The 26,930-nt window shown below is 37.4% G+C and overlaps 1 protein-coding gene across 6 annotated transcripts in view; it reads left to right on the top strand.

The window, feature by feature from the left end:
- Nucleotides 1–26,930, top strand: part of SEMA5A (semaphorin 5A) — a 320,792-nt gene that overhangs the window by 276,107 nt on the left and 17,755 nt on the right. For all 6 annotated transcript variants that reach the window (XM_063399787.1, XM_063399779.1, XM_063399792.1 and 3 more), the window contains 2 exons: nt 9,937–10,162; nt 19,521–19,739. In XM_063399787.1, the coding sequence (XP_063255857.1) occupies nt 9,937–10,162; nt 19,521–19,739 (445 nt within the window). The remainder of the gene's footprint in view (nt 1–9,936; nt 10,163–19,520; nt 19,740–26,930) is intronic.

Below are 26,930 nucleotides of genomic sequence, written 5' to 3'. Positions count from 1 at the left end.
GCCAGAGGCTCTAACACAAGTTAAACTGATGCTCGCTACAGCAATTTATCTAGCTCAGGTGTCCCCCTTTACTAAAGGTCATGTTTTCCCATAGCAGAGTTGGCAGAAGCAAATATGTTGGTGTTTTGGTTGCAGTGCTTCCTTGTCCAAGTGATTAGAAGCTATAACTGAAGATGATTTTGTATTTATCTACTTGACTGTAGCAGCAGTGATTGAGGTGTGGGCACACAGTCACATATGTCAGCTCAGCTGTAACTTGTGCCCTAGGGAAAGGCAGATGTTTGTGGTATGATAACGTATTAAATTGTGCTTCAGTTTGCTTCCACGGGCCTTGGTCAAGGCCTGAAAAAGATGTTTATGGCACAATGGATTTTTTTAACCTGCCTTCTACACCTATTTGCCATAGGTGGTGTCCAGTCTCTCAACTTTGCTTTAAAATAGTTTGGGGAATGGGAGTTGTATTTGTTTCCCTCCTTTCACTTATATACATAGGAGTGGCCTTTGAGCTATGAAGATATGGCTTTTCATATGCACATTAACTTTCCATCTTTGAATTTCCTCTGAGTATATGATTGGGACTTTCTGGTACTTGGCGTTTTTGAAGATGACATAAAAACCGTCTGGTGCTGGATGGGTCTGGCAACTATTTTGCAATCTTCCCTGGGCTTCCAAATCCATACTCAGATCCCTTACTAAGTGACTTCGTTTTCAGAAGTGCAGATCACAGCCTTTCTACTACCTCATCAGAAAGTGCAGTGATCAAAATCTCTGAACCTGTTGTGTTTGTGTGACTAAATCAATTTCCAGTAAACTTCCACAGTTTAACACATTTCAGCAAGCAGTTCTGCTCTTCACTGCAGCTCCTAGGTTTGGACTGGCAACTCTGAATTAAAGTTCATGGTTCCTCGTCTATTCAGTTTCTACCATTTCCATCACTTACACATTTGTTTATTTAGTAACTGCTCTAACATTTTAAGTGCTTTCTCGGGAGTGGTGACATTATTGGATTTTTTCCCCAGTGATTGATCTAGCTATCATTTAAGTCATCCTTTTAATGAAAAAAAAGTAAGAATATTATGATAATCAGCTTTTCAGAGAAAAACTAGGCTTCAACTCTTCACAAAATTAATTTTCTCAAATTTTGCTTCCTTTTTTTATAAAACACAGTTTATTGATCTTTATAATTGATCTGGGAAAACCCCCAAAAAACAAGTAAATGAGCTGTGACTGAACGCTTGTCGTCTAAATGATTGCATAAGCAGCTAATACTTTCACACTATCAAGTCAGTTTTGATGTACCAGTGATTAGCAATTGCATGTTTTTCCCTCAGATTTTGATCCCAAAATGTGATAGTTCAGCTGAACCTAAAAGATTGTCTCATTGTAGAAAATAAGGTAGATGATGAACTGTAGGCTGGTAAAAGCATTACATGTAATATGAGGCTGCACCAATTATATAATGAATGATTGAGGATAAATTAATAAGTATCTGAAAGAGCGATCTCTGGATGGATATAAAATAATAATGACTTTAAATTTTCTGCATTACTTGGTAGCAGGCTTTTCACACAGTTGATTTTTCAGGTTTAAATATTATGGAAGTAAATGTGCCCTCAGTACGTACATTTCAAGAAATACTTTATGGTTATGCCTAATTTGAAACTGCCTTGTTAAAGAAAGGAGCCATTTTGCCACATTAACAAACACTGTCGCTAGCATTGGTGCCTTTAAGGATCAGGTATCTAAAAATAAAACTTCTTCCAGGTCACAAAGTAGCTAAATAATTCTGGTGTTGCCTGTGGAAACTGAAATTTCAGATTTTCTTCCACTTCTGGTGTTTAAAAATTTGTTGTTAGGGATCACCTTTTACAACAAGAACACAGCTCTCTTTGTCTTTCTAGAGACCTGCACAAAAGAAAATACAAGATGAAGGTTATTTATGAGTGATAACAGATTTGCAGTGATTATGACGCAGCTCTCTCTAAAACTGATGAGTTGATAACCTTTTTATGCCTTTTTGACTATTGGATTATCTCCTAAAATTCTTACTCTCAGTTAATAAATGGATAGCCATGATTTCCAGCAGTTTAAAAAATATATTTTAAGTTCATAATAACTGTTTCAGCAATTTAGAAGATTTTTGTCAGGAATTATAGGGCCTACATTAAAAATGTTAAGCTTCTCAGTAAGAGTATTTGAAACTAATTGCAAACAATTGAGTTATTACAGCAAAATAAATCACCCATTTTTGTCTGACTTAATCCTTCTTCCTTTGCATTTGCATTTGTAATGAATGGAGCCGCATGCACAGATCATTGGCATGACCCAGCTGAGTGGTAACTCCTTGACCTGCAGGAACTCACTTTTTCCCCACTTGTTGATCATACATCCCAGAAGGAAATTTTGAACAACCTCCTTTTCCCTACTTCTAAGGTACCATATGATCAGGGAAGCCACATCTCTTTTCCTGGTCTTTTCAAATGGCACATTCCTAATTTGAAAGGTAAAATTGAATTCCCTCTCTTTATAATTAAAATTATAAATATCTGTTTCAAGGCTGCTATTTACATGTTGATTTTAAAAGCTGAAAAGATTAATTTTGATTCATTTACAAGTAACACATCATTTACCTTTAATGATATTTATATTTCACCATCTACGTGCCATGATGTTGCTCAGACTTTGGTCCCGGCTTTCCTACTGCAGTTGAGGCCTTCACTATGTGGCAATATAGAAATCACTTTTGAGTCAGTTTTGGTAGTCATTTGTAGGCGGGCAATCCCTTCAGCCTTACAGCCTTGATTATTTATGGTCCTGTGTGTTCTGTTTTCATCAGGTCAATAATACCTTTTACTATCTTTCTTTGCAGCACTCTAAATGACAACACTCAGGGCAGAAATAATTGAATCCTTAGTCCTCTGGCAGGCCCTTCTGGTTTTCTCAAATTTTACTGGGTTCAAATGGTGACATCCCCAGCTTCCCATCCCCCACTTTTTGTGGTTCCCACCTCACAGCAGAGCTGCTAGAACAAGAAGCAGGTTTATTATGTGCCAGCTTGTAAAACTGCATACAAAACCACAGACAAGGTGGAATTTACAGTAAGATTCCTGACTAGAAAAAATGACCCCTGGACACCAATCTCCTAAGCAGCAACTTACCTGGAACCCAGTAATTTTTTTGTAGTAGCATTTTCCTTCAAAAAGTTTGATGAGTTCTACATAAAATGTAGCTTTTGAGCCAGCAGTCACACAAATGCCTGGTAGAAAAAGGAAAGTGGTGGCTTTGTTCACTCCAAAATCTGATGGGTTTATGAAAAGGTAATGAAAATAGGAACTTTCCTTACAGAAGTAAAATTAGTGATATTGAATATAGGAAGGATTTGAATCCTGGAGTGTCCTAATCCACTGACCTGCCCACAGTGCCTTGAACTCCTCCAGGGAAAAGGGATCCAAATTCATCCTTTAATTCCTTTTAAATTGCCCTTTACACCAACAGGGATGTTCCCAATTATTTTCTTTAAAATATACAAACTGAAACAAAAAAAGTTGTGTGCAGTTTTATTTGCAGCCAAAACACAAATCTTTTGTGTTCAGAAGAAACTTATTTTCATCCCTCTATCCATTGAAATAATTTTAAAACCCCATTCTGGACACAACCTCTTATCCTGATTTACACTGCTGCAGGATTGCACCTGCAGTGAGCAATAGGCTCTGCAGTCCTGGATCCATTGGATCAGTAGAACTCCTCCTGTGGATGTCAGCTGGAGCTAAAACACTGCCTACAAACCAGGATGTCTCAGTGTGGTTAAAATAAAACTGAGATCTCAGAAATTCTTTTAGTCTTTGTTTTCCCAGTAGAGCTGTGAAGTTTACAGGGTAGAAGATGTATTGTTTAATGGATTGAAATTAATGGGGTTTGAGTGTTGTTTCATGTCATGCTTTTGCAGTACTGTTGTAGCAGCAAAACTACACTCACCTAAGGTATAGCTAATGCTATTTGGTTGAAGAACCTGGCTTTCTGAACTGTGGAATAAATAGAACTATGATCAGGGACTTGTCTTTTGTTTGTTTTAGTTTGAAAATACTTCTTTAAATAGACAAGACTTTACATTTCTGTTGTAAAAATAAATGAACCATTTCTTTTTAAAAGTTCAGTTAGTGATTTTTCTGTGTGTTTTCAAACATAGGAAGAAAAATTTTGTCTAACTTTTGGTTCTTGGAGAGAGAGAGGATGTATCAGTCAGGAGACTTATATTTTGTAAGTGTAAACAAGGCACCCTCTACATGGGAACTGTTTTTCTGTGGATTGTTATAACCCTGTAGCATGGTTGGGCCTTTGTTTTGCTTGCATGAGAGAGCTATCCTTTCTTTTAACTGCGTATTGCTGTGCCAAACTTGGAGGCTGAGAGATGGCTGAGAGACTGAGGTTCTCATATCTTACAGCCCTGTCTTGTCTCAGGTGACAGACATTTTACACCATTTGGTTTATGAATCAGCAACACTCTTTTCTGCTGGTGTCTTAATACCTGAAGAATTATTTTGGGCTAGCTGAATTGAAGCTTAGTGTAATGGAACAAAAAGCAAAAATTCCTAAGTATTTTTTAATCAATGGATTGTTTGGTGATTCGAAAAATATTTGAGAACTAATACAATACATTGAAAGACAATCATGAAAGATAACTCATGGACTGAAAATATTTTAATGCACTGCCAATGCTGATTTAGCTGCTTTATCTGTCACACTAGGTGTCAGGTGAGAAAGAAAAACACAGATGAGAACTAAAGAAGTGCATTCCACATAGACATGCTATATGCATCAAAGAAATAAGAGCTTGTTAGGAGAAATCCTCCATAATATAAACATATAAATGGGAATAGAACTCTATCTGAATTCTGGTTTTAATGAAAAAATTGTACTTCAAATGTAGATAATATTTTGGTCTAGTTTTTTAAAGCATGATATCAGAGTATCATGCTTTTTTGTTAGGTAAAATCAAACATAAGCTAGGAGTAAAAGTCGCAGAGAGTCTCAAATTTTTAGGAATTTGACTAAAGTATTTATGCAGGGGCAAAAAAAAAAAAAAAAGAAAAAAAATCAGTCACTTTAAAATTCCATTTTACTTGTCCTTTTCTAAAATAATATAACCAAATAATTCTAAATAAATCTTGATAGAAAACATGATGTTAATATCCTTTTTTCATTATGCAAAAAAACTGGGGAATACTATTTAAGGAGAGAAGCAAGGTAGCTGTTTAATAACATAATCATTATCTATGATTCCAAATATATTATGATTCCAAATTACCATTTTAATTTATGGCGCCTTTTCTTGTATCACCACCAGTATTCTTTATGACAATTTTTTATTTAAATTTATCATTTTCACAGACACATATTTTGTGAGGTATGTATTTATTTGTGTATTTGGTGTCAAATTTCTAATGATCTCCAAAAAACTGGAGTGTTGACCTAAAATTTAGTCTTTACAAGTCTTACTGCATCTTTACCAGATAAAGCCAGGCCTAAATTCAACTGGCTCCACTGGCTAAATGCAGTCTAATCTAAAAGTCACAATATGGTGAATTAGATCACAAGTTTTAGAACAACTTGCAAAGAGAACTTTGAGAATGTGGTTAAGCTTGAACATTGCAATGATATTTTTGGAATCTGTAAATGGCCTGAAGTAATTGTTGCTCTGAGTCCACAAGCATACCTTAAGGACTAATGTGCGTAACACATCACTTGAAGTATTTCTCTGAGTATCTAGAGAATCCTCCAGGAGAGCTTGACGCCATCTCTCCCTTCAGGCCACGTGGAATGTCAGAGATGGAGTTTAGCAGCTACTCTCTCAGTTCCTCTCAGCAGTGCTGTTGAAGCAGAGTGTCTCACTGCTTTTCTAGCTCTGTCTTATCACTGAGACGAGACCTCAGTGTTTCACCGGAGACTTTTATTCATCTGGGACTTACATGTGGTTACTTGATTTATGTGCCCATGATTCTAGCTGGTACAATTGCTTTGGAGAGGGCCAGATTCTTGAAATCCCTCTCGGGTAAATCGTTCAAGCATTGAACAAGGTGATAAGAGGAGGATAAACCAAGCAGAGGTATCAGTTTCCATATCCCCTCTCTCTTCCCTCTTGAATCTTTCCCATTAGACGATGTCTTCATGCTAGCAGCACTTAATATATCCACGTATAATCTGAAGTATTTCTTTTCTCTCCCGCTTTCCTCACATCCATATCTGAGGCAATTCAGAGCAAGCTCATTTTTCTGCTTTTACCAGAAAAAAACGCAGAGTTTTCAGCATCAGTTCACATCGATGCTCTCAACAAGCACCCTGCGGTTTTTGATTCCTCCATGGCAGACGTGGTAGTCGGTGGAGCAGTGCAGCACTCGCTGTTTGTGAGAGCAGCCAGTGGGCTCTGCCAGGTCATTATTCATGCCAGAACTCCAAGGAGTCACCCATTCTGGCAATAGTCCTCTGAATTTCCTCTTGGAGAGGTTTTTCACTACTGTAAATGTTCTCTGGTTAAACTACATGTACTTTTGTTTCCCCAGCTTTCTGAGCTGTTCATGGTTATCATCCAGTGGTTGAATAGACAAGCAGGACAGCAGTCAAACTTTCATATAAGCTATGCAGCAGGCAAGAAGAAGTGAAAAACTAACAAATGGTCTTCACAGACACTCTTCAGGAACATCTTTGTTTCCATGCTGGTAACAGCACAGGAGAATGCTCTCTGTCAGGGGGTATGAAGGGAGTGTACATCCTGAAGCACACTGAACACTGGCAGTCTGTCTTTCTAGAAGCGAGGGAGCTGACGTGTTCATCTCAGAAGTGTGTTAGCAAAGCAACATTCAATACGTTGCCACTAAATTAACTTCTTCCTCTACTAGCTATATTTATTTGACAAAGGGTTCATTACATACCTCACATATTCTGCTTTACATGATCCTGACCTTTCTATGACATGTATAATAAAGAAAGCCCTCATATTTCTAGCAGCCTTTGGTTTGACAAAAAAATATCAGTACAAGAATCAATAGCAAATGAAGAACTGAAACTTTTAGACTATTATGACTATATTGAAATAAACATTGCAGTAGCTTCTGTACTGCTGTACTGGGTGATTTTTTTCCTGCTTACTTAATAATAAAAAATAGTTTGGGTTTCAAGATGTTTGAAAGTAATACACCACATCTCCTCTTCCAAGACATTTACCTTTGCAACAGAAAATAATTTGATTCAGAAAACTGAAATATGTTACAAATGTTAAATGGATTAAAAGCTCGTTCATTGACAAATTGAAAAATGTGGTGTCAATGGGCAAATATAAATTACTGGGATGTGTCTAGCAGAGTCTGCCTGAAATCAGTTCTTGGGTCAATAGCACTTAACATTTTTATCAACAGTCTAGACAGTGATATAAGACATTTTCAGTACAGCTTGAGCCGGACAAAGATTAGTGAGGTGGTAAATAATATGTTAGATAATTGCAGAAGCTAATAAAACATACTTAAATATTGCCAAATACTACCAGCCTCTTGTGTGGGATAAAAAACTATAGGTAGTTTTTGTGATTTAGGAAAGGAAAGGTTATCAAAGATAATTTGGTCTACTTAGATTCTTTGTACAATGCTGTGGAAGGGAAAACCACTAGTGCAATAATGTGCATGTTAAAGTCAGACTGTCAGGCAAATGGGATGATGATTACCTTTGCATGCTGTATTGATAAGACTGTTTCTAGAACGCAGACAAATTTTGGTGTCCAGTCTTAAGGTAATGAGGAAATAGGACAAATGGAAGACATTGGGTTGCACAGGACCTGGAGATCAGGTTTTAAATAATCCTGTGTAGACTTAACAGATTGAGCTTAGTTTATCATCATGTATGGGAACTTGTGCATGAAAATTTTTTTTGTAGGTTTGGGACAAGAAACACTCTCAGCATCACTGATAAATGCACAGCAAAATTCAGTGACTGGAAAATTAATTTAAGGGGAAAATGCAGCTTCATATTAACTTGCAATTTGTTAGCTTTGCAGATGACTAAATAGCAGAACAGCTGATCCGGGGAGGTGATAGACTCATCAGTGCTAGATGTCTTAGGAAAAAAAAAAGGAGAAGGAAAGGCAGATTTCATTATTTCTTTTTTTACAGTTCATGTGCTGCAAGCAGAACAGTCATACATGTTCTGTCCTGTCTAAAACATACTTGGTTTACAGAGTTGACTCCTGAAGGAGGCATGGAGAAATTACTTCCCCTGTTGTACCTAGGACCAAATAGTTTGCTTGTTCTTTGCTGTCTTCTGAGCCAAAAACCAGACCAGCCTGACACTCAGATCCCAGAAAGGTTGATCATCTTTCCTAAGTGGTGTCTGAGTATGACTTGTGGTCACCATAGAAGTGATCAACAGGTTTTAAGGTAGGAAAGGACTTTGCACAGCCCTCAGGAGGGAACAAGAGTAGTCCAGCTGAAGCCTTTGGGTTAAGAGCTCTTTATTTCTGAAGTAACACAAAACTGTGAAAGCACAAGGTTGTCACAAGTCCTTGTGGCCTCAGAACTTGAGAATCCTGCACATAATGGTTGGTGGATTCTCTAGTGTACCGCTGTGTTAGTGGGACAGGGATTTCTGGGGAGATTTTATTCCAACTCTAACAGATGGAAAAATTAGAGAGGCTTTCAAACAGTAAGCTTCTTTTAGGTTTGAAATAGCAACACAGCTTTAAATTAAAACATGGGTTGAAAGTGATTACTGTAAGCCTAATTGGGTATGTTCATAAGTTAGTCTGTCTATGAGGAAAATACGAGATAAAAAGGACATTATCACCATGGGAAAGAGAGGAGCAGGTAATCTATTTCTTGTTGGAACATGGTGGTATCAACTGAGGCAGAGGTTATGAAAGAAGGAGGTTGTACTACATGAAAAAACTATTATTTCTATTGTTTCCTTATTTTTTTAATATTTGGTGGAATTACAAACTTTAGTAGGCTCCTTTTCAGAAGGAGGCCGTTTTCCCTCTGTAACAGGCAGGAGGTAGAGCAAAAAATTAAAAGTTTTCTAACTGATGCCTATTTCTTTTCATCTTTAATCATCTGTCAGTGTGAATTTATTCTGATATTCAATGGTTGTTTAATTTCATCCATATATTTTAAAAAGAATTTGCATCAGATGGAGTATATTTTGTTCTGGAAAATGAGTAGACAGGACCTACAGACCTTGATGATACTCATCAGAAGACATAGGTTGTGAGGCTTGAGAATACTGACAAGTCTGCATTTCTGAGAATACTGGCAATTCTGCATTGGTTTCTTTAATGTCATCTGTTCCTTTTAGTGCATATCACTCCACAGGGAATTTGCTTCTGAAGATAGTTTTAACAGTTCTGGAGCTGTGAGTAACATTCACCTCAGGGAGCCAGAATCTGTAATATAAAACATATTTTATCTGTTGTCCCTTTTGAAGTATGTAAGAAATATAAAAAATGGACAGTGGTTTGCTAATTCATATACCACTAGATGTTACCAAGGAATTATTTGCCGCTTTGTGTCATGTACTTGCAGTTTACCAGAATTCTTCATAATTAAAAGCTTTAGCATATTTAGATTCACCTTACTTGAGGCTATTAATTTATAAAGGATATGCTTGATTATGATCTTAGAGTGTTAATTTACTGTTTTTATGGATGTGATCGGTCTAATTTGTACTGCTATGTTATGCTTTTAGCAGTGTGGTACTGTGCTTGCATAGAAGCTGAAAAAACCTTTCAGCTTAAGACTGGTATTAAAAGTCCATTGATGATCAATGCTATCGGAAATGTTGAAAAAATATCAGAAGACATTTTTTAAAAGAGTTGCCTTTTTGTCTGTTTGGAGTGTGTCTGGGGTGTTTTCAAGGTCCTATTTGATGATTATGCTTATGATGATATTTTTCTTTCAGGAATATCAGCCTTGTAACACCAACGCCTGCCCAGAGTTAAAGAAGACGACTCCTTGGACGCCCTGGACGCCGGTGAACATTTCGGACAACGGGGGCCACTACGAGCAGCGCTTCCGCTACACGTGCAAGGCGCGGCTGCCCGACCCCGGCCTGCTGGAGGTGGGGCGGCAGCGCATCGAGATGCGCTACTGCTCCAGCGACGGCACCAGCGGCTGCTCCACAGACGGTGAGCACAGCCCCGGGGCTCCCCCGCCAGCGGTGCGCCCGCAGCTCCACTCCAGCACAGAGTGGAAGCTTCTGCTCGCTGCTGTTCTGTGTAAGGGAACCCATAATGGCAAGGAGGGCACGGTGATCCCAGTAGGGAACCTAGCCTGTGTTTCTTCTGGATGTAGCATCGTCATTCAGGCTAAGCCAGTGTCTTTCACCACCGGTTGTGAGATTTGCCAGGTTATTTTAGGTCTCTTCACAATAATCCTGTTCTTGTAAGATTCTGTTACCCGTTATACTCCCCCGACCTTTTACTGCGGGTGGATTTGTGCAACACTGACGTATTTCCGGAATATTTTGCTAGAATATGGAATATCATAAGAAGAATTTTGCTCAGTAGTTTGAAAGTAACAACTGTAAGATTCATACAGATGTTAAAATAAATAAAGAGTTTATGAACTGGATAATTTCTATTATAAAAGTTTATGTTGAGCTTTTGCTAGTAATTTAAAGTTTTGTTTATTTCTGAGATTGAAAGCCAAACTCCTTCAAAATCTATTCAAATTCAGATGACTTTAAATTTGAATTATTTTGTTTCAGAATTTTCTTCTTTTCCTATGAGTAGTACCTAGTTTTGTATACATATAAAAAATTAAAACTAGGAGAAATTGTGACAGTCATTCTAATTTTATTAATGCATTTAATTGATCATCTAGTTTTCTAGTATATCAGTTTATCTTTTAAAATGTTATATTTTAGTAATATAATCTAAAAAATATTGATTTTTTTATTATTATATTTTAATATTTATAGGCCTGTTTTCCACTTACATAGTCTTTTTATCTTCACAAGACCCAGATTAGCTGAAAAAAAAAGTATAACTGAAGGCAGTTGGCTTATCTAAGACTACAAAGAGAGAACAGTTTCTGCGTCCCTGGACTTTCTAATTCTCAGTATTTTTCAGACAAACTATTGTGAAAATAAGTTTTAAGCTCTTGCCTGTACTAGGTTTACATGTCAAAGTTTTAGCAGTGGGGGGAGACTGCAGAGTTGGCATCTATGATAATATGCTAGAAACTTCCTTTCCCCCTACCCCCAACCCATCCTTTATCCTTTACAAAACCTTTATTGTTTCACTTGCCATCTGTGTCTCTTTGGAGGGGGCAGGATGTTAGTAATTTTTTTAAGAAATACATAGTAGTGAAGTGTGTGAAATCATAAAACCCGAGGTACTCCAGATAAGATTTAGTTTTGTGCTCTATGTCATTCCCATTTCAAATAATCTACACTGTCAAATGGGGTTTCATTTAGGTCTGGATAGAAAGGCGAATTTTGGCATGGAGCAGCTCTTGACACAAGTGTTTCTTCTATTCTGTTTTCATCCAAACTAAATTCAGACTTGTATTGGCAAAGATTTTGCTCTGCTAGGATTAGTGTATGACCTGTGTCTTGTCCTTAATGAGACTTCAAGGCGGTGCTGCTTCTTTTTGCTGTCTTCCAGCTCTTAGACATGGATGACATATTTTTTAAATTTCATGAGATTAAATTAGAAAGAGATTTTTTTTTCACCAGGTAGTGCAGACTTGGAAAAGTTATCACAAGTAGAAGTTAAGCTGCAGGAGAATCTAGGTATAATCTGGTCTGACAGCTGAAATGGCAGCATGTAAGGAGTATACCAAAGCCAACGCATGACAAGAGAGGAGGTCAGTAGGGCAAACCAGCCAGTTTCTTGTAGATCACATTGCTGCAAGAAATTTAAACTTGGCATGTGGAGACACCTCTCTCAGCTCTGAAGTCATGATCATAAGACCTCTCCTGGAGCTGGATGCATAAGCTGACTCCTGCAGAATATAGGCAGAAGTAACAAACTCTACAATTTGTTAAATAAAGCATTTTTTCAGTATGCAAGTAAAGAGGGCAGGGATGGTGGTTCAGGTGCCTGATGAGCTTGAAGATTTTTGTATATTTTTGCTTCTGAACAGAATACACCTGAATTTCTTGTCACTGTACTTTTTGTTGCATCTTGCTGAAGCTGCTGCTTTGATTCATTTGGAAATAATTCATCACTGGAGCAATGTATGTGCATGACCTCAACCCTGTTGCATAGTAATAGAAATGTTCATCTGGGTGAAGGATTTCTGCTGACTAATCCCAAAATTACTGAATATTTAAGTACTGTTTATTGAGTACTTGACAGGGCAGAAACTATTATACATCTGTCTGTTCTTCCTAGTGAGTGCCCTTATGGCTTTGTCATTAATTTGCACTCATTCTTTGATTCTCTTTTGGCCAGTGAGTCTTTAATTATTCTGTAAAGAAAGGTGAAACTCGATCAGTGTTCCAAGTGGCTGCATTAACCAATACGCTTCTGGTGAAAATAGCACATTTTATTTTGAGACTGTTTGCTTAGTCATTTTCTGATTATGGATGCCAGAGAAGTATGGAGTGGAAAATTTGTCGGGGGCGGTGAGGGGGCACCATTTTGATTTGCTGATGAGATGAAACTTGCTGACTGCATCTAAACTGCAGGATTCAGGAGCACTTCCCTGCTCCCAGGATTAGATGTGGGCCAACACACCACCACTCTACTGCAACTTGATTTCACTGGAAGAAAATACATGAGTAAGAGTCATGTAGAGTAGCTGTAGCTTTTGGAACAGAGGGAAGTCATGAGAATGGAAAACCATGAATTGTGGCAGACACCTTCACCATTTCTGGCTAGATAACAAGAAAACATCGTAACTTACTTCCACCTGACCAGAGCCTGGATACTGTGAAACATTATTTTCATTATCTCCATGTTGAATTGTAGCAATTTTCTGGCTTTTACAGAAAGATTAATTCTGGTACAGAATGCTTGGCATACCTCATTACCAAAGATGTGTTCTGCAGAGATGAGTTCTCTGTTCCTTGCAGATAGGAGCCATTTGTTAGAAATTTTCTCATTGCCTGTAATCCCCACTGTGCAACTATAGTCATGCTGTGTTAAACAGAATCATGTTTCACTGTCAGATGCTAGCAAAGCAAACTTTCTTTGCAGTCTGAGCTTAGAGATAGAACTTCTTGCCAGAAGCCCACTAGACTCCTCCTGAGTGTGGCAAGATTTCTATCTCAATCAAGTAAGCAGTAGCATTTGCAGACTGTATTCATGCTTTTCTGATCTGAAGTTTGATTAAGAGGGAAGAAAAATAAATCTTGTTCCCTGCCTCTGGGTTTTCATGTAGTGCTCAGATAGGAAAGAGACAGCTATTTCAAATAAAACGAAAGAGATTGTGTACATTGGTGTACGTCTTAATGCACTGTCTGTACAATCCAGCATTCAGAGTATAGAAATTACATTACCCTAGGCTTTAATATGTGCTTATGAAACATATTAAATATCTACATTAAACATGCTGGTTATCTGATACATAAACAGTGATAATTTTATTGAAAACATGATTTTTTTTTAACCCAGGGATGAATATTTCACATGGTATGAGGTTGCCTGAGTTTATCTTACCAAAGTCTAGACTCTATACCAGTCTACAAAGAGAACTTGAGCACCCTGAGGAATGAGGGATCCATTGAAGATAAGCATCTGATATAATGCGTGCAGTTCATCCCCTGGAGATAGATACTGCCTTCTTTCCATGGTGTACAACACAGACAGCAGTGGTGGGCTTAGACAAGACATTTGACTTTGACATGGCCAGAATTAGACCAGGTTAACTTCCAAAATACCTTCTGAAGGCAACTAACAATGGAAATACTTCCAATTTCAGTCTTAAAGAGTCTTTTGTTTGCTTTTTATTTTGTTCCTCAGGCATCTGGAAATCTGTACCTAGACTGCTAGTTGTTGCTGCTTCCCCTATCTCAAAATTCATAACATAGTTATTTTTGAAGGCAGGATGTCATTTTGTCTGAGTTACTCTTCTAGTGTCTATGATCTCTTGTGAAAATTTGATTAAATCTTTCCCTGTGTTACCCACAGGAAATCTATAGCTCATTCAGAATTTTTTACAGAATAGAATGTGCTGATAATCAGGAATGTCCTGTAGTCAGGAGGAGTATGTTTTGAGATGTTATCCCTTATACTGTTGTACTGAAGAGAAGCTATGGTGTTCTGAGTGAGGATGAAATTAATTCTGGAACTCAGAACTGAATTTGATGACAAATTCAAGTTTGACTGACAAAGTACAACTCAGTGGAACTTTGGGATCAAATACTTAAACACAGAGAAGCTATGTACAAGAAATAAAACTATCTTGCTAACGTGACATCCTCTGTCTGCATACTCCTTGGGTTTTAAAATACGCCATCTTTGCATTGCATTAATGTTTGCCATTACATTTAACTATTTCAATTTTACTATACTTTGAAGGTTTATAAAGTTTTTAGAAGTTACAGGTATTTAGGCCTAAAGTTGTTTAAGTTTTATGCTTCAGTAATATTGCTAAATAACTTGCAGGCTGTCTTCAGAAAGTGACAACACTGAAACACTTTTTGCTTATCCTTGTTACATCTGCACTTCAAGCAGTGTTTTATGCTGTCATTTGAAAAATATTCAGGATACCTGAATTTTGGCTTCAGATCATCTTTTCCTAAAGTCATGAACCTAGACTGCTTGGATAATTGAATTTTCTTTGTTAGGTCGGAACTGGAGGACATAAGTCATAAATCAGTCAAGTAATATAATTTATCAGGTGTCACAGCTACTTCTCTCTTACTTAGGGCTGTATTACTTAGCTACAGGCTAATCTAGGGAATTATTATTAAACTATGTGCTTTAATAGAGCCTCACTTTTAATGCAAATTAATTGAACTTTGCTGAGAGTGTTACAGTTTTCAAGCAGAATCATGCCAACCAAAGTCTCATTACAAACTTTTGCAAAGGCAGATTTTTTTCTCCTGTGCTAGTCAGGGCAGGTGACTTTCATGTTAACATGTCTTCAAACAGGATTAATTTATTGTGGATTTATGAAGCTATTTTAATTCAACCAAAAAGTTTTAAAAACTTAGTTATAAATCATCAAATCATCTTGGTTTATATCAAAATTGTGTAAATTAATTGGGTAATTGCTTTCAGGTGTATTTGCATTATGGAATAAGTAAATCATCAGCAGAGAAGTACTAATTGCTGTGTAAATTTACTGATATTGAACAAAGCAGAAATGCTTAAAGTGAGAGAAAAGTCTTTTGTTTAGATGTCAGTTCATAACTTCTGTCTTCCTTATTTTTAGAAGCTGATGGTTATTTTGTCCACAAAATCACTGTGATTCCTTTTGCTGAAGTTTTTGCAGTACTTGCTTTTATTTGTGGAACTTTTCACCTTTGAGAAGTACAGCTGGGTTTTTAAAATTGTACTGGGATCAAGTAGTTATATCCCCTTTTCTAGCCACGTAGGCAGCAGGTTATTACTTGAATATGACTTGCTCCAAGTCAGTCATAGGCTTTCTGAGAACAATTTCATTTAAAATGTTTGAATGATGAACTTGTCATAAAGGTTGGATCCGAATTTGACGTACAGATGTTCTGTCTGTCTTGGGAAAACTATTCATTAGTTTATTGATGATAAATAAGTGCTGTGACTGATCATTCTCTTTGGAGATTTACAACTATTTCTGTAGATGGGCTTTAAATAAGGGGGACTAAGATTATGTTCTGGCAACTTTTGCTGCTTCCATGCCAAGGGCATTGGTCTGATATCATCTTTATATATTTATATATTTATATATATATTGACCTTGGGAACAGTAAGCTGAGAAAAGCAGCTTAATGTTGGATTTTGTTGGGTGACACAATCTGGTTTTTTTCCCTGGAGTTGGATGTAGAGCAATCTGAAAGTGACTCAAACTGCAAACACAAGAAGCAAGCAAGAAAACCACAGTTCAATGAGACAAGCTGGAGTTTCCAGTTTTGTGCCACTTGCTCTGAAAGATTACAATGCTTTTCTATTTATGCCTTCTCGTGTCAAATTTGATGTAAACTGTGATAAGGCTAGGACTATGTTCTGTGTATACACTTACTTTCTGAAGAATTTTTGCTTGAACAAATTTTACAATGTAATCTTTTGATTAGTTTTGTATTGCCCCCTATCCCCTCTACCACCTCAGTTAATAAACAGGACTTCTCAGCTGGAGGACTCAGGAACTGTCCAGATCCCCAGACGAGCTCTCTACCAGTGTTGAGTTGGGGGAAGGATCCTTCCTTGGCCTACTGGAAAAACTCTTCCCAGTGTAACCCAAGTGCCTTCTTTTCCTCAAGGGCACATTGCTGGCTCATGCTCAGCTTTCTGTCCTCCAGAACCCCAAGATCCCTCTCTGCAGAGCTGCTTTCTAGGTGGCCCTCAAAGTATGGTTGCATGGGGTTGTTCCTGTGCAGATTCAAGACTTTGCATTTTCCCCATTGGAGCTACGTGAGGTTTCTCTCTGTTTTGCCAAAGTGTGACACGACCCTTTGGTTTATTGGCCAGTTTTCATAGTCAAGGCAAACTTGTCTGGGTCATTAATGATGGTGTTAAGTAGGATTGAACCTCGTGCCTTTTCTGCAGCTGACCATCACTGAGCTATTAAGGTACTCTGGGCTCAGTTGCTCAGCCAGTTTTCAACTTAACAATTTGTCCACTTACCTAGCTCAGACTTTGTTGACTTGTCTAGCTGCAGGTTATGGGAGTCTGTGTTAAAATCCATAGTAAATTTGAAATAAGCATTATCCACTGTTCTCCCCTCATCTGTGCACCTTGTCCCCTCATTGTAAAAGGAATAATGTTGTTCAAGGAATATATAGAACAGTATTTCCAGAATGCAAACTTATCTTGTCACTTTTCGTGCTGTTAATGGCATAATGTTAATTACTTATTGTGTAGTTTCTGTCTGAACAGAAAATTCTAAAAGCCCCTTTATGAGCACTGTATTAACTGCTGTAACACTGTGAAAAGACTGGTCCTTATAATAAATTTTTTAATGCTTTGGAAAGAAGAAAACTCAGGGGAACACTTGCCGCAGAGCAAACTCCACACTGAAGAGATTCTTTGGAATATTTTTCTGTTTCAGAGTTAAACTACCTTAGAGCTTTCCCTTAGAAGATTTCACTCCCCAGTCCCCAATTTAAATCACAAAAAATCTAATACCATAATGTCAGATAAGGTCACACATTTCCCTTAGGACTTAAAAAGCTACACATATTCTGCAAAAATATCCTAGTATTCATATGAAGTGATACACCCTGCAGTGATTTATGAATGGAATGACTGGCAGTCAGGTCTGATTAATACTTTTTTCATTACTTGCATTGCTCTTAACTTAATAACTTAAAAACATTACCCTTGATTTAGAATTCTTGTATAAAATATACTATTATTTTGTTCTCATAGCTCACTGTGTACATAAACTGAGAATTTCCATGACCAGAGTGATACTAAATTGCAAAAAAAGGGTATTACAGAGCAGGAAGGTGGACCTGTATTCATTATTCACATTCTGGCTCTCTGTACTTGCTCCCCTTTCTGCATTTGAATGTATGTCATGTTTTTTGAAATGCTGCTTTTAATATCTGTGTAATAGAATCTGGCTCAGCAGGAGAGAAATAGTTACTCTCTATAATTCCTGAAAGGTTTTATCCATTTTTAGTCATTTTAATATTGCAATTCTGATGTTTTCTTATTAATTTCACCAGTTTCTTATTACCAGTATTTCTGTGTCAGTGCACCATCATTCCAGTACTGCACATTATCAAGTGTTGAATAAAAATGTGCAAACCCTCATATACTTTGGGATGATTGTGAATATATTTCCTGAGGAAGAAGTTAAGCAGTGTTACTAATGCCATAACCATGGGTAGAAATAGGGTGGGCACTGTAAATAAGAGGCTCCTCCATCATGGTTATGCAGAATGCTGATCCTGTTCAGTGCAGGACTGCTGTTGTGCAGACTCTTCACGCTATTATTTCTGTCTGTTTTCATGGCATCGTTCAGTAAATCTTCCTATTCTTTATCTCCATTTCATATTTCCACGGTGCCTATGCTTGTGGATAGGGCACAAAAGAATTTCTTAAGAACAGACATTTGTGCTGTGGTTACGGCTGCAAACAACCCCCTGCATTTCTCCACTGTTGATGATACAGTTCATCTCTACTTAGGTTGGCAATACTGAAGCTCTAGCATAGAGAGCCAGCCACATCCTCTGCTGGCTGAAGTACCATTCACAGGACCTTCTCTCATCACAGCTACTTAAATAAGTACTTATAATAAAAAGTACTTGTACTGGACTTGTATTGGTCCATCGATCATAGAGTTTCCACTGGGAAAGGTGAACTGCTTTGGCAACAGTAGGAAACCCCAGTATTGTTGGTGGAGATTCTTAGTAATGATGCTTAGAGGTGAGGCTACAGCTCAAGTATGATTTTGGTGTCATGCTTAGTACAGTTGAGGGATTTTTTTCCCAAGCAGGACCAAGCCCCAAAGTGACAGAGATACTCAAATGAACTGCAGATCATGAGAACTTCACCCAGGACTATATCCAGGCCTTTGGCTGAATGCTGTGAACGAGATCCGTGTGTGCCCTCTCAGTGATAAATAGAAGACTTCATCCATTTCTGTTTAATCTAATGCCTTTTCTCTGTACTAAACTTACTTAGAAAATATGTTTTCCGTTTGCCAGCTGATTAATTTAAAAAGAAATTTTCTAGGGGTGGGGGTGGGGGGCGTGTCTCCAAAAGGATGATTTTCTAGCTTATATGTGGCTTAGAACACTGCAACTCAGTGAAAAATAAACTGTTTTTTAAAGCAGCAAAATATTGCTTTTCACATAAGAGTAGTTATGCTAGACTTTTTGGAATTATTAGTGGACACTATCGAAAGTCTGAATATGGCTAGGATAAATACAGTGCGTAAGTCTCTGTGCACAGCCAACAGCAGTGAAGGCTGGGTGGACTGACTGGGCAGAGCCCTGTAGGAGGACCAGGAGAGTTGGCTCAATAAGTGGGCACAGGAAGCTCAATCCTGTCTCTTTGTCACCTTCTTCCTGTGAAACAGAGGCAATTATATCTATGCAATATATCTGGAGATTCTCTGATGGTAATTCCTGTGCAAGAAAGAGATAATTTTTACCATTCTTTGGTGGAGTAAATTGTCTAGTTCAGTCAATGTGGCCATAAAGTTTTAACTGGAGTGTTTGATCCAACTCTTTGCTGGAGTTCCGTGTGATTATGAAATTTTTATTACAGAAAAGATTCTTGAGGTGAAACTAGGGTTTGGGTTGTAAGGCTAAAGGACAGGACCCTTTTGTTCATATTATTTACTATCAGTAGCCTGGGAGTAAATTTGAAGAGGAAAAGGTTGTTCTGGAGTGAGATGCTGTTTAATGCAGTGTTAATTTTTTGATCTTTGTTTTATTAGGATTGTCAGGGGACTTCTTGCGTTCTGGACGATACTCTGCTCACACCATCAACGGTGCCTGGTCACCCTGGTCTCCGTGGTCTCAGTGCAGTCGCGACTGCAGTAGAGGTATCCGGAACCGCAAACGGGTCTGCAGCAATCCTGAGCCCAAGTATGGGGGACTTCCCTGCCTCGGCCCATCTCTAGAGTACCAGGAATGTAACATTCTGCCTTGCCCAGGTAAGTTTCCAGTGGTTTGAAAGAAGTTAAAACAAAATAGCTCATCCTCAAATTAATATCTTGCAATATTTGGTTTGTTTTTTTTTTTTTCTATTTTAGTTGGTGAGTTTTTGGTTCGTTTTGGTCCTTGAGTCAATTACAGCATGAATTTACATTTACATTATAAATTTACCTTCATAATGTGAGTGGATTTGGGTACTATTCCCATGTGATGTCAATAATTTATCATCAAGAGCATTAATAGCCATATCTTTTTTCATTTGTGAGACTGACTGTAAAAATATAATTTTAGTATGTAAATTTATAGGAAAAAAAAAAAGACATAAGAATTCTGGCAAGACATGAGAAATCTAGCCTGGTCTTTATTTAAACTCAAAATATTGTTTTCATCACAGTGGTTTCTGGCATTAAATCTGTGTTAGCTTTGGAGTGTACAGTTGCCAGCAAATAAGGTTCACAACTGATCACCAAATTAGATGGTTATTCAAGTAGTCCATAAAGATTGTTCACGGACTCTTGAATTTCTCCTTAATTTAAAGTTGTTTTATGATTCTATGAAAGGGATTACAACTAAAATACATGTTTTTGAGAAACTTCTTTAGATGAAAAGTCATTGTTGTATCTCCGACATAGGGGGAAAAAAAAATCTTGGTTTCAGTCACATCTCACCCTTCATAAAACAAACGTTCAAACTGAAAGGCTTTTGAGTTTTGCAGAGGTTTTGTGGGAAAAGAAAGGGGAAGGATATAGAAGAACATATGAAGAAAAGAAGGTGCTATTGGTTTAGGAAAAGAGAATTCAAAGAAACAATAGAGACGAACAAGGAAAGAAGACTGAAAGACTCAGTTCTTTCCAGCAGCAACAAGTATATTTAGAAATAAACTTTCATACATTTTTAATTATATTAATTATGTATAACAGTGCTTCATTTTTACTTGTTGAAGACTTGGAGCTTCTATCATTTATTCAGGTGTGGACCTGAAGAATTATTATGGTGTGGAGGGTTTGGTTCAAAACCAGGCAGAAATACAATACAATACAATATATATATAGTATATATGGCAATATACCTACTACATATGTGTACCACTATTTTAAAGCATATATGTTATTAACATATGCATATATGGTTTCAAATTAAAACTATATTCCCTAAAACATGGATACATTTTTTTTATAATAGGAGTATTTTTTCCATCTTTTTGCAGTGCTTTCACTAAGCTTTTAAAGCCCTCTAACAGCCACTGTCCATTCCTTGCATCAGAATTGAAGCAGAAGATCTGTGCAGAAAACAACACTTCCCTCTCAGAGGGACACAGTTTCTTGAAAACCTTGTTTCCATCTTGAATTGAACCTAAGCAATATGTTTTAGCACACAGCCTACAACCCCAGAGCTCTGTGAACATTCTGGCTGTTCACTGAAAACAAATTTCTCTGCAGTTTTATTGATAACAGGAAAGATAGAATTGTTTGAAAACTTGAATGCCCTGAGGCACTCAAGAGCCACCAGCTCTCCTGCTGGTGGGGCAGATCCATGAGGAATTTCTATTGAGGATCCCTGTTTTGATCTGAAGAAATGCCCATTGAGCCACAGAAGTTCTAAAAGAGGTGCTTGGGCAGAACCAGCCAGTGCTTTCTGGTGAAATTTTCTTGCTGTATCCGAGGAGGAACATAACTTCAATTGCTGATTTTGTAGATTCTCCATCTGGGAGTGTGGACATCCAAGGAGATCAAGGGAAGAGATGATGCTTCTTTCTGACCATAAACACATGACAAGTGAACGGTGTAGAACATGTTTTCTACACTAAGCACTATTGGAGAGCACTGGTGGATGGGGAACCAACTGGGAGCCAACATTTTTCAGAGAATTAGGAAATTGTGGTCCAAGTCTTCTCCATGTGGCTACAGCCCTAGTGCATGATGTGATTCATTAGTTCCCAGACTGGAATCATAGCACCTTGCTTTTTCCAGGATAATAAAACGATAAACAATTCTGTTTTGTGTAACTGCACTGTTCCAGTAGTTTGGCAGTAATTCACTGAATCAAAGATTTAGAAGACCATTGTACCAACATGTGCAAACCTCCCCAGGGATGTACGCAGTAGGTGAAGCAACCTAGAATATAACAACTCCTCATTGGCCCCTCCTTCCCTTGCAAAGGGAATCTCTCCATAGGACACTGCTGTCAGCTTCCTCTGAGGCACGTGGGTGGTGTGGTACAAGGTACTAGCTCTGCTCACAAGCTCTGAGATATCTGATTTTATCACCATACTGTAGTAACTGAAATGCATCCATTAAATAGACATGGATTGTCTATAAAATGGGGCTATATTTGTTGTTTAGCCCTTGCTGTTGATTTTCAAATTAAATGCCATCTTGAATTTTTGGGGATTTTTTTCAAAGTTAAAATATGTCAAAAGTATTCAGAAGTGGTACTTTTATTAAGCTCTGCAGTTATTCACTGTTCCATTTTTTGAGAGAAATTGTTTTAACCAGTAAAACACACTTAGAATTTTATTGTGGAGCCCCTAGTTGTTTATGAGATAGACAATACTCCAGACTAAAAAACATTAATTTTAAGGCAGAAGTTAAAACTGCGCTTTGAATTTGAAAATATTTTAAAAAATCAGTTGGTATAAAGTGTGGTAGCCTTTCTGAATTGAGAAGCAGTGCTCTATCTAATAATTTTATTTCGAGACAAATTTTATTTTTCTTTTCAGTGCAAAGCAAATTTGAATAAAGATGTAGAAAATGAATGAAGTATTTACATGTATAGCCTGCAACAAGGTATCACAAAATTCCTCAGCTACAGAATTACTGTTGCCAGTAATTAAGAAAAAAACTTAGGAGACTAAATCATATCTCAGATAAATCTGAAGGGAAAACTTTGCAAGCACTAGCTGTAATTGATTTTTTTTTTTAGACGTGGGAGAGTAAAATATTATGGCAGAATAAGACTTATCCATAAATTAAACCTGATTATAAACTTGTAGGAAGAAAATAAATTCTTGCTAGAGAAGCATACCAATAAACTTGAATTCTCCTAATTTTTTAATGAAAGAGACAGAAAGGTTAAGGCATGTGAGGGGATTTTGTTCTGACCTTGACCTGAAAGCATTTTCCATAGTACTAGAATTAAAATTGCAACAAAGCATTTGATGCTGTCTAAGGTTTTCCTGAGCTCCTCCAGGGTAAGGACCAGTGTAAGCTTCACCTCAACTCCCTTCTGGCACAAAACCCTTTAGTAACAGTCCAGCCCACTGGTTAAGTGTCTTGCAACCACTGCAGCATTTTAAATATACTTATTAATATATTAATAAACATAAATTGATGGTTAAATGCAGGATCCAAGAACTTCAAACAAGTGCTGAAGTCATCTAGACTCTGCCTTCAGTGAGTGCTATTAAACCTTTTTTAAGCCTACTGGGGACAGAGAAATTGAATTTTTTTTCTACAGTAGGAAATGATCCACTGATGGACAGATTGGTAGCAGTTACTGGGCCTTTTGCTCATAGCATTTGAAAGCTGAATATATAATAGAAAATTGAACAGTGCCAGAAAATTGCCAGAAATTGTATCCAGGTCCTGGAAGATGATTTGTCCATATTATTCAAGTTTTAGAATGATCCCTCACACAATTTACCTTCAACTAACTATCACTTTGCTGAATAAGCTGCAGGAATAGTTTGTGAGCCAGTGTAGGGTAAAGGCATGTTCTCAGTACTGCTTCCATCTGGCTAAGCTACTTGGAGGGGTAAGAGAATTTGAACTGTTGTCTTGTACTAGCAAATTATGCTTTGAACCTGTGCCTCAGCTCTTTTTTTTGTGTCTCAGAGATGTGAATAGCATTAAGAGTGCAAGAACTGAACTGAACAGCCTCAATAACTGTGGAAAGGATCTGTGAATGCTCACTGACATTTTTGTTTTCTTTGAGTTACTAATCTGCCGCCAATAATAAAAGGAATTTAAAATCAGTCATATTAGGGTTTTGTTATCCTTGGGGGTTTGCAAGATGTTTACATTATGAAGAGAAATGGATGATGAAGTGTTTGAATCACAAATTCTGCAAATCTAAAAAAATTACAGGAATTTGCTGACTATAAGATCTGTTTGCCTGACAATAATACAACCAAACCTAAAGAACACTGTCCTAGTTCACAGTATTGCACATCTCTTCAGTTACCTCTGTAACTGACAGAAGAAAAGACAACTTCTCTTCATTTGTGTTTTGTTTTGTTTCTTGTTGCCTTCTCTTATATTCCATTGCATAGGGATATGGGGACTCTTGGCTGATGTGCCTTAATTAGACATTTAAAGCAGAGCTATGTGGGCACCACTGAGTAGCATGAGCTACAGGAGTTCTTGTTCTCTCTTCTCCTCAGGTCATGGTGGAGGATTAGAGGGAAAGGATAGTTGCCATCTCTTAGATTTGAATTTCTGATACTTCATGACAATATTTCGGGATTTCACCAATTTCAGATTTTTATTATAGTAGTTCTAGTTTAGTTTAGTTCTAGTTTAGTTCTGACATTTTAGCTGAGAAGATCTGAATAAATTGATATATCACTAAACTTTCTAATAGCAATAATGAGTTTCAGATATGCAAAAAATCTCTGAAAGAGTGTGTAAGTTGTTTATGCATCCCCTAAAGCCAATTGTTGTTTATTTGTTTTATTTTTTTATAATTTTTCTCTCCGTATTGTTTTCCTTTCCTCCTATTATTTTTTTTCTTTGAACTCATACTTGGCCACAAGAAAACAAGAATGCATTTAAAGGAATAAATATTATCCTGCAGTAGCTTCATAAATCAGGAGGAAAAAATTACTCCAGTAAATGGAGGCTGAAGCCCATCTTGTAACATGCACTGATCTCTCTAGGCACTTCTGTAGCCAGCAAGAAGAGGGGTGAACTGCTCTTGGAAGCAACTGTTGGTTTTCTGACTTAAAAGTCTCAGTTACAGACTTAAACCCAAGTGGACCCTTAGATTTTGTTATTGTTCTTTTCTTAGAACCATTTGTTTGCCTTGTGTTTCTGCATTGCACTATTTTGACTGTTTTATCCAGCATTGCTTTTATGGATAAAAGGTATCACAAAAATAAGGCTTTGCCTTTGTAAACTGTGAAATAAAAGTTGCTCTTTTCCCACTGAAACATGCAGGAGTATCCTGCAGGATTGGGAAAAAGCTGTAGACTAAGTGATGTGGAAAAGGATGATCCCCAGGTGTCTGGAAGGGAGCAGGAGGCTGCCCGACATGCAGACAGTCTATAAAGGAGCCTGCAACTCTATCTGTGTTCTCATGAAAGGAGGTGATGTCAGTGTGTCTGCCCAGAGTCCCTTGTAAATCCCAACGTGCATAGCAGGGTATCCAGCTTACTTAATTGTCTCTTGGAAATTCTCCAGTTGTGTGATGTTTTGTTGTGTCCTCAGGAGATCACATTTCTGTATGCTGTTTCTTTCTGGCACATCCTCTTCCCTATGATGCATTGTTTTTTCATTACAGTGAAGAAATACTTATTAACTTCAACAAAGGCCAGTAGTCAAAAAGTTGTTTGCTTTACTGTAAAGGAAAGAGCACTGTTTGATAGCACCCTCACAGCTAAAAAGAGCCTTCTTCATAAAGGGACCAACCTCAGCAATTGTGTAAACACTCTTTATGTCTTTCATTGTGGAACTACTTTAATGACTTTCTTTTGTCCAACATCTCTACAAAATTGTTATGTAAAGAAACTGGAACTTTTCTTGCTGCTGTGTATTTTTCCTCCTATAAGAGGCAGAAATAACATTAGGGGCTCCATGACAAAAGGCAAAAAAGGAAAAAAAGAAACTCAGATGGTGCTGTGTTGCTAAGCAACTTAAAGAAAGATGAAAGAAACCATAGAGCTCTATTTAGGTCTTGTAAAAACTCAAGCAGTAAATACTCACTCCTTTGATCTTATTTAACCATGATGATGCCTTATTATCCTCTGTTGCTGAAAAGAAAAAGTTCTGGCGACTTTATTGAAAGAGGTGGTTACAAATAGCTCTTGAAAGGTTAGAGGCAGTCTGTCAGTAAATAGCTGCTAAAAGAAAATCAGTTATCATTGCACTGTCCAGCTCAACTAAGATCAAATCTAACATTGTCTATTATATTTGTGCTTGCCCACCTTCCCCAGACCCACGTCTCCCTTTTACATCTGAGCACACAGTGCAGCCATGATCACTGCAGTTGTGGGGCAGGGTGACGCTCCTGGGTGTCACATCAGTCTCTGTGCGCTCGCCCACCTGTAGATCGATGGCAATTTCAAATGCAGGTGCGTTTGTAATTCTCACTCTGGTCCACTGGAAAACAAGCAGGAAAGTGTGGGGGGTCACTGTCTCCATTACAGTGAACAATGCACTGGCAATGTTTGCAGACAATTTATGTTCTGTGTAGCTAATCTCAGGCAGAATCAATTCTGTTTCATGAGATCTGTATGCTGCAGCAGACATGCCTCTGATCATTCATTTGAGCTAGTCAAAGATCACTTTAAAGAAAAAAATAAAAGAAGAAAAAAGGGAGTATCTAGAAAGGTAAAGCTTTAATATTGTATGAAATAAACAGCTTTGGTAACAGCTTCTGCTTTTATTTGGTAACTTAAAAAAAAAAAAAAGATGAAGCAAGTTCTGAATAAAAGAATAAAAGATACCGTGTCCTGAAATTGTTATAAAATTGCACAGTATATTTCATCTGCACTGAAGACAAATAACCTATGGCTTTCTTTGATATGAGTTTGCATAATACTGCATTAATAGAGTTATCTCAGGCAAGAAGAGGTATTTGTTTTCCAGGGAAAATATGAATAAGAAAAATATGAGTAGGAGAACAAGTCAGATACTCTACTGAGATACAGTATTTATTTATGATAGGTGGTATAAAACTCTCTCATGCATGATGATTTGTTGTATGATGTAGCAATCATTGACATCCTTAATAATGGAAATAATTTATTTAAATTGCATATTTGGAATATAGTACCAGATTATAGAAATACTGTCTGTCAAATCAGGCTTCAGAGTTCAGATAAATTAGTTGCAAGAGTTTTCACAACTACAGGTCTTAGCAAGGAAATGCCAAGTCCATGCTTTCTAGATGTTTAGGATGGTGTTGCAAACAATACAGGGAATATAATGCAGTATATTCACCAACTTCAGTTACAGGAAGTAAATAGTCTT

This window comes from Prinia subflava, chromosome 1 (genome assembly GCF_021018805.1).
Source record: "Prinia subflava isolate CZ2003 ecotype Zambia chromosome 1, Cam_Psub_1.2, whole genome shotgun sequence".
Lineage (NCBI taxonomy): Eukaryota > Metazoa > Chordata > Aves > Passeriformes > Cisticolidae > Prinia > Prinia subflava.
Note: the sequence above shows the minus strand (reverse complement) of the source record. Positions and strands in the feature narration are given on the sequence as shown.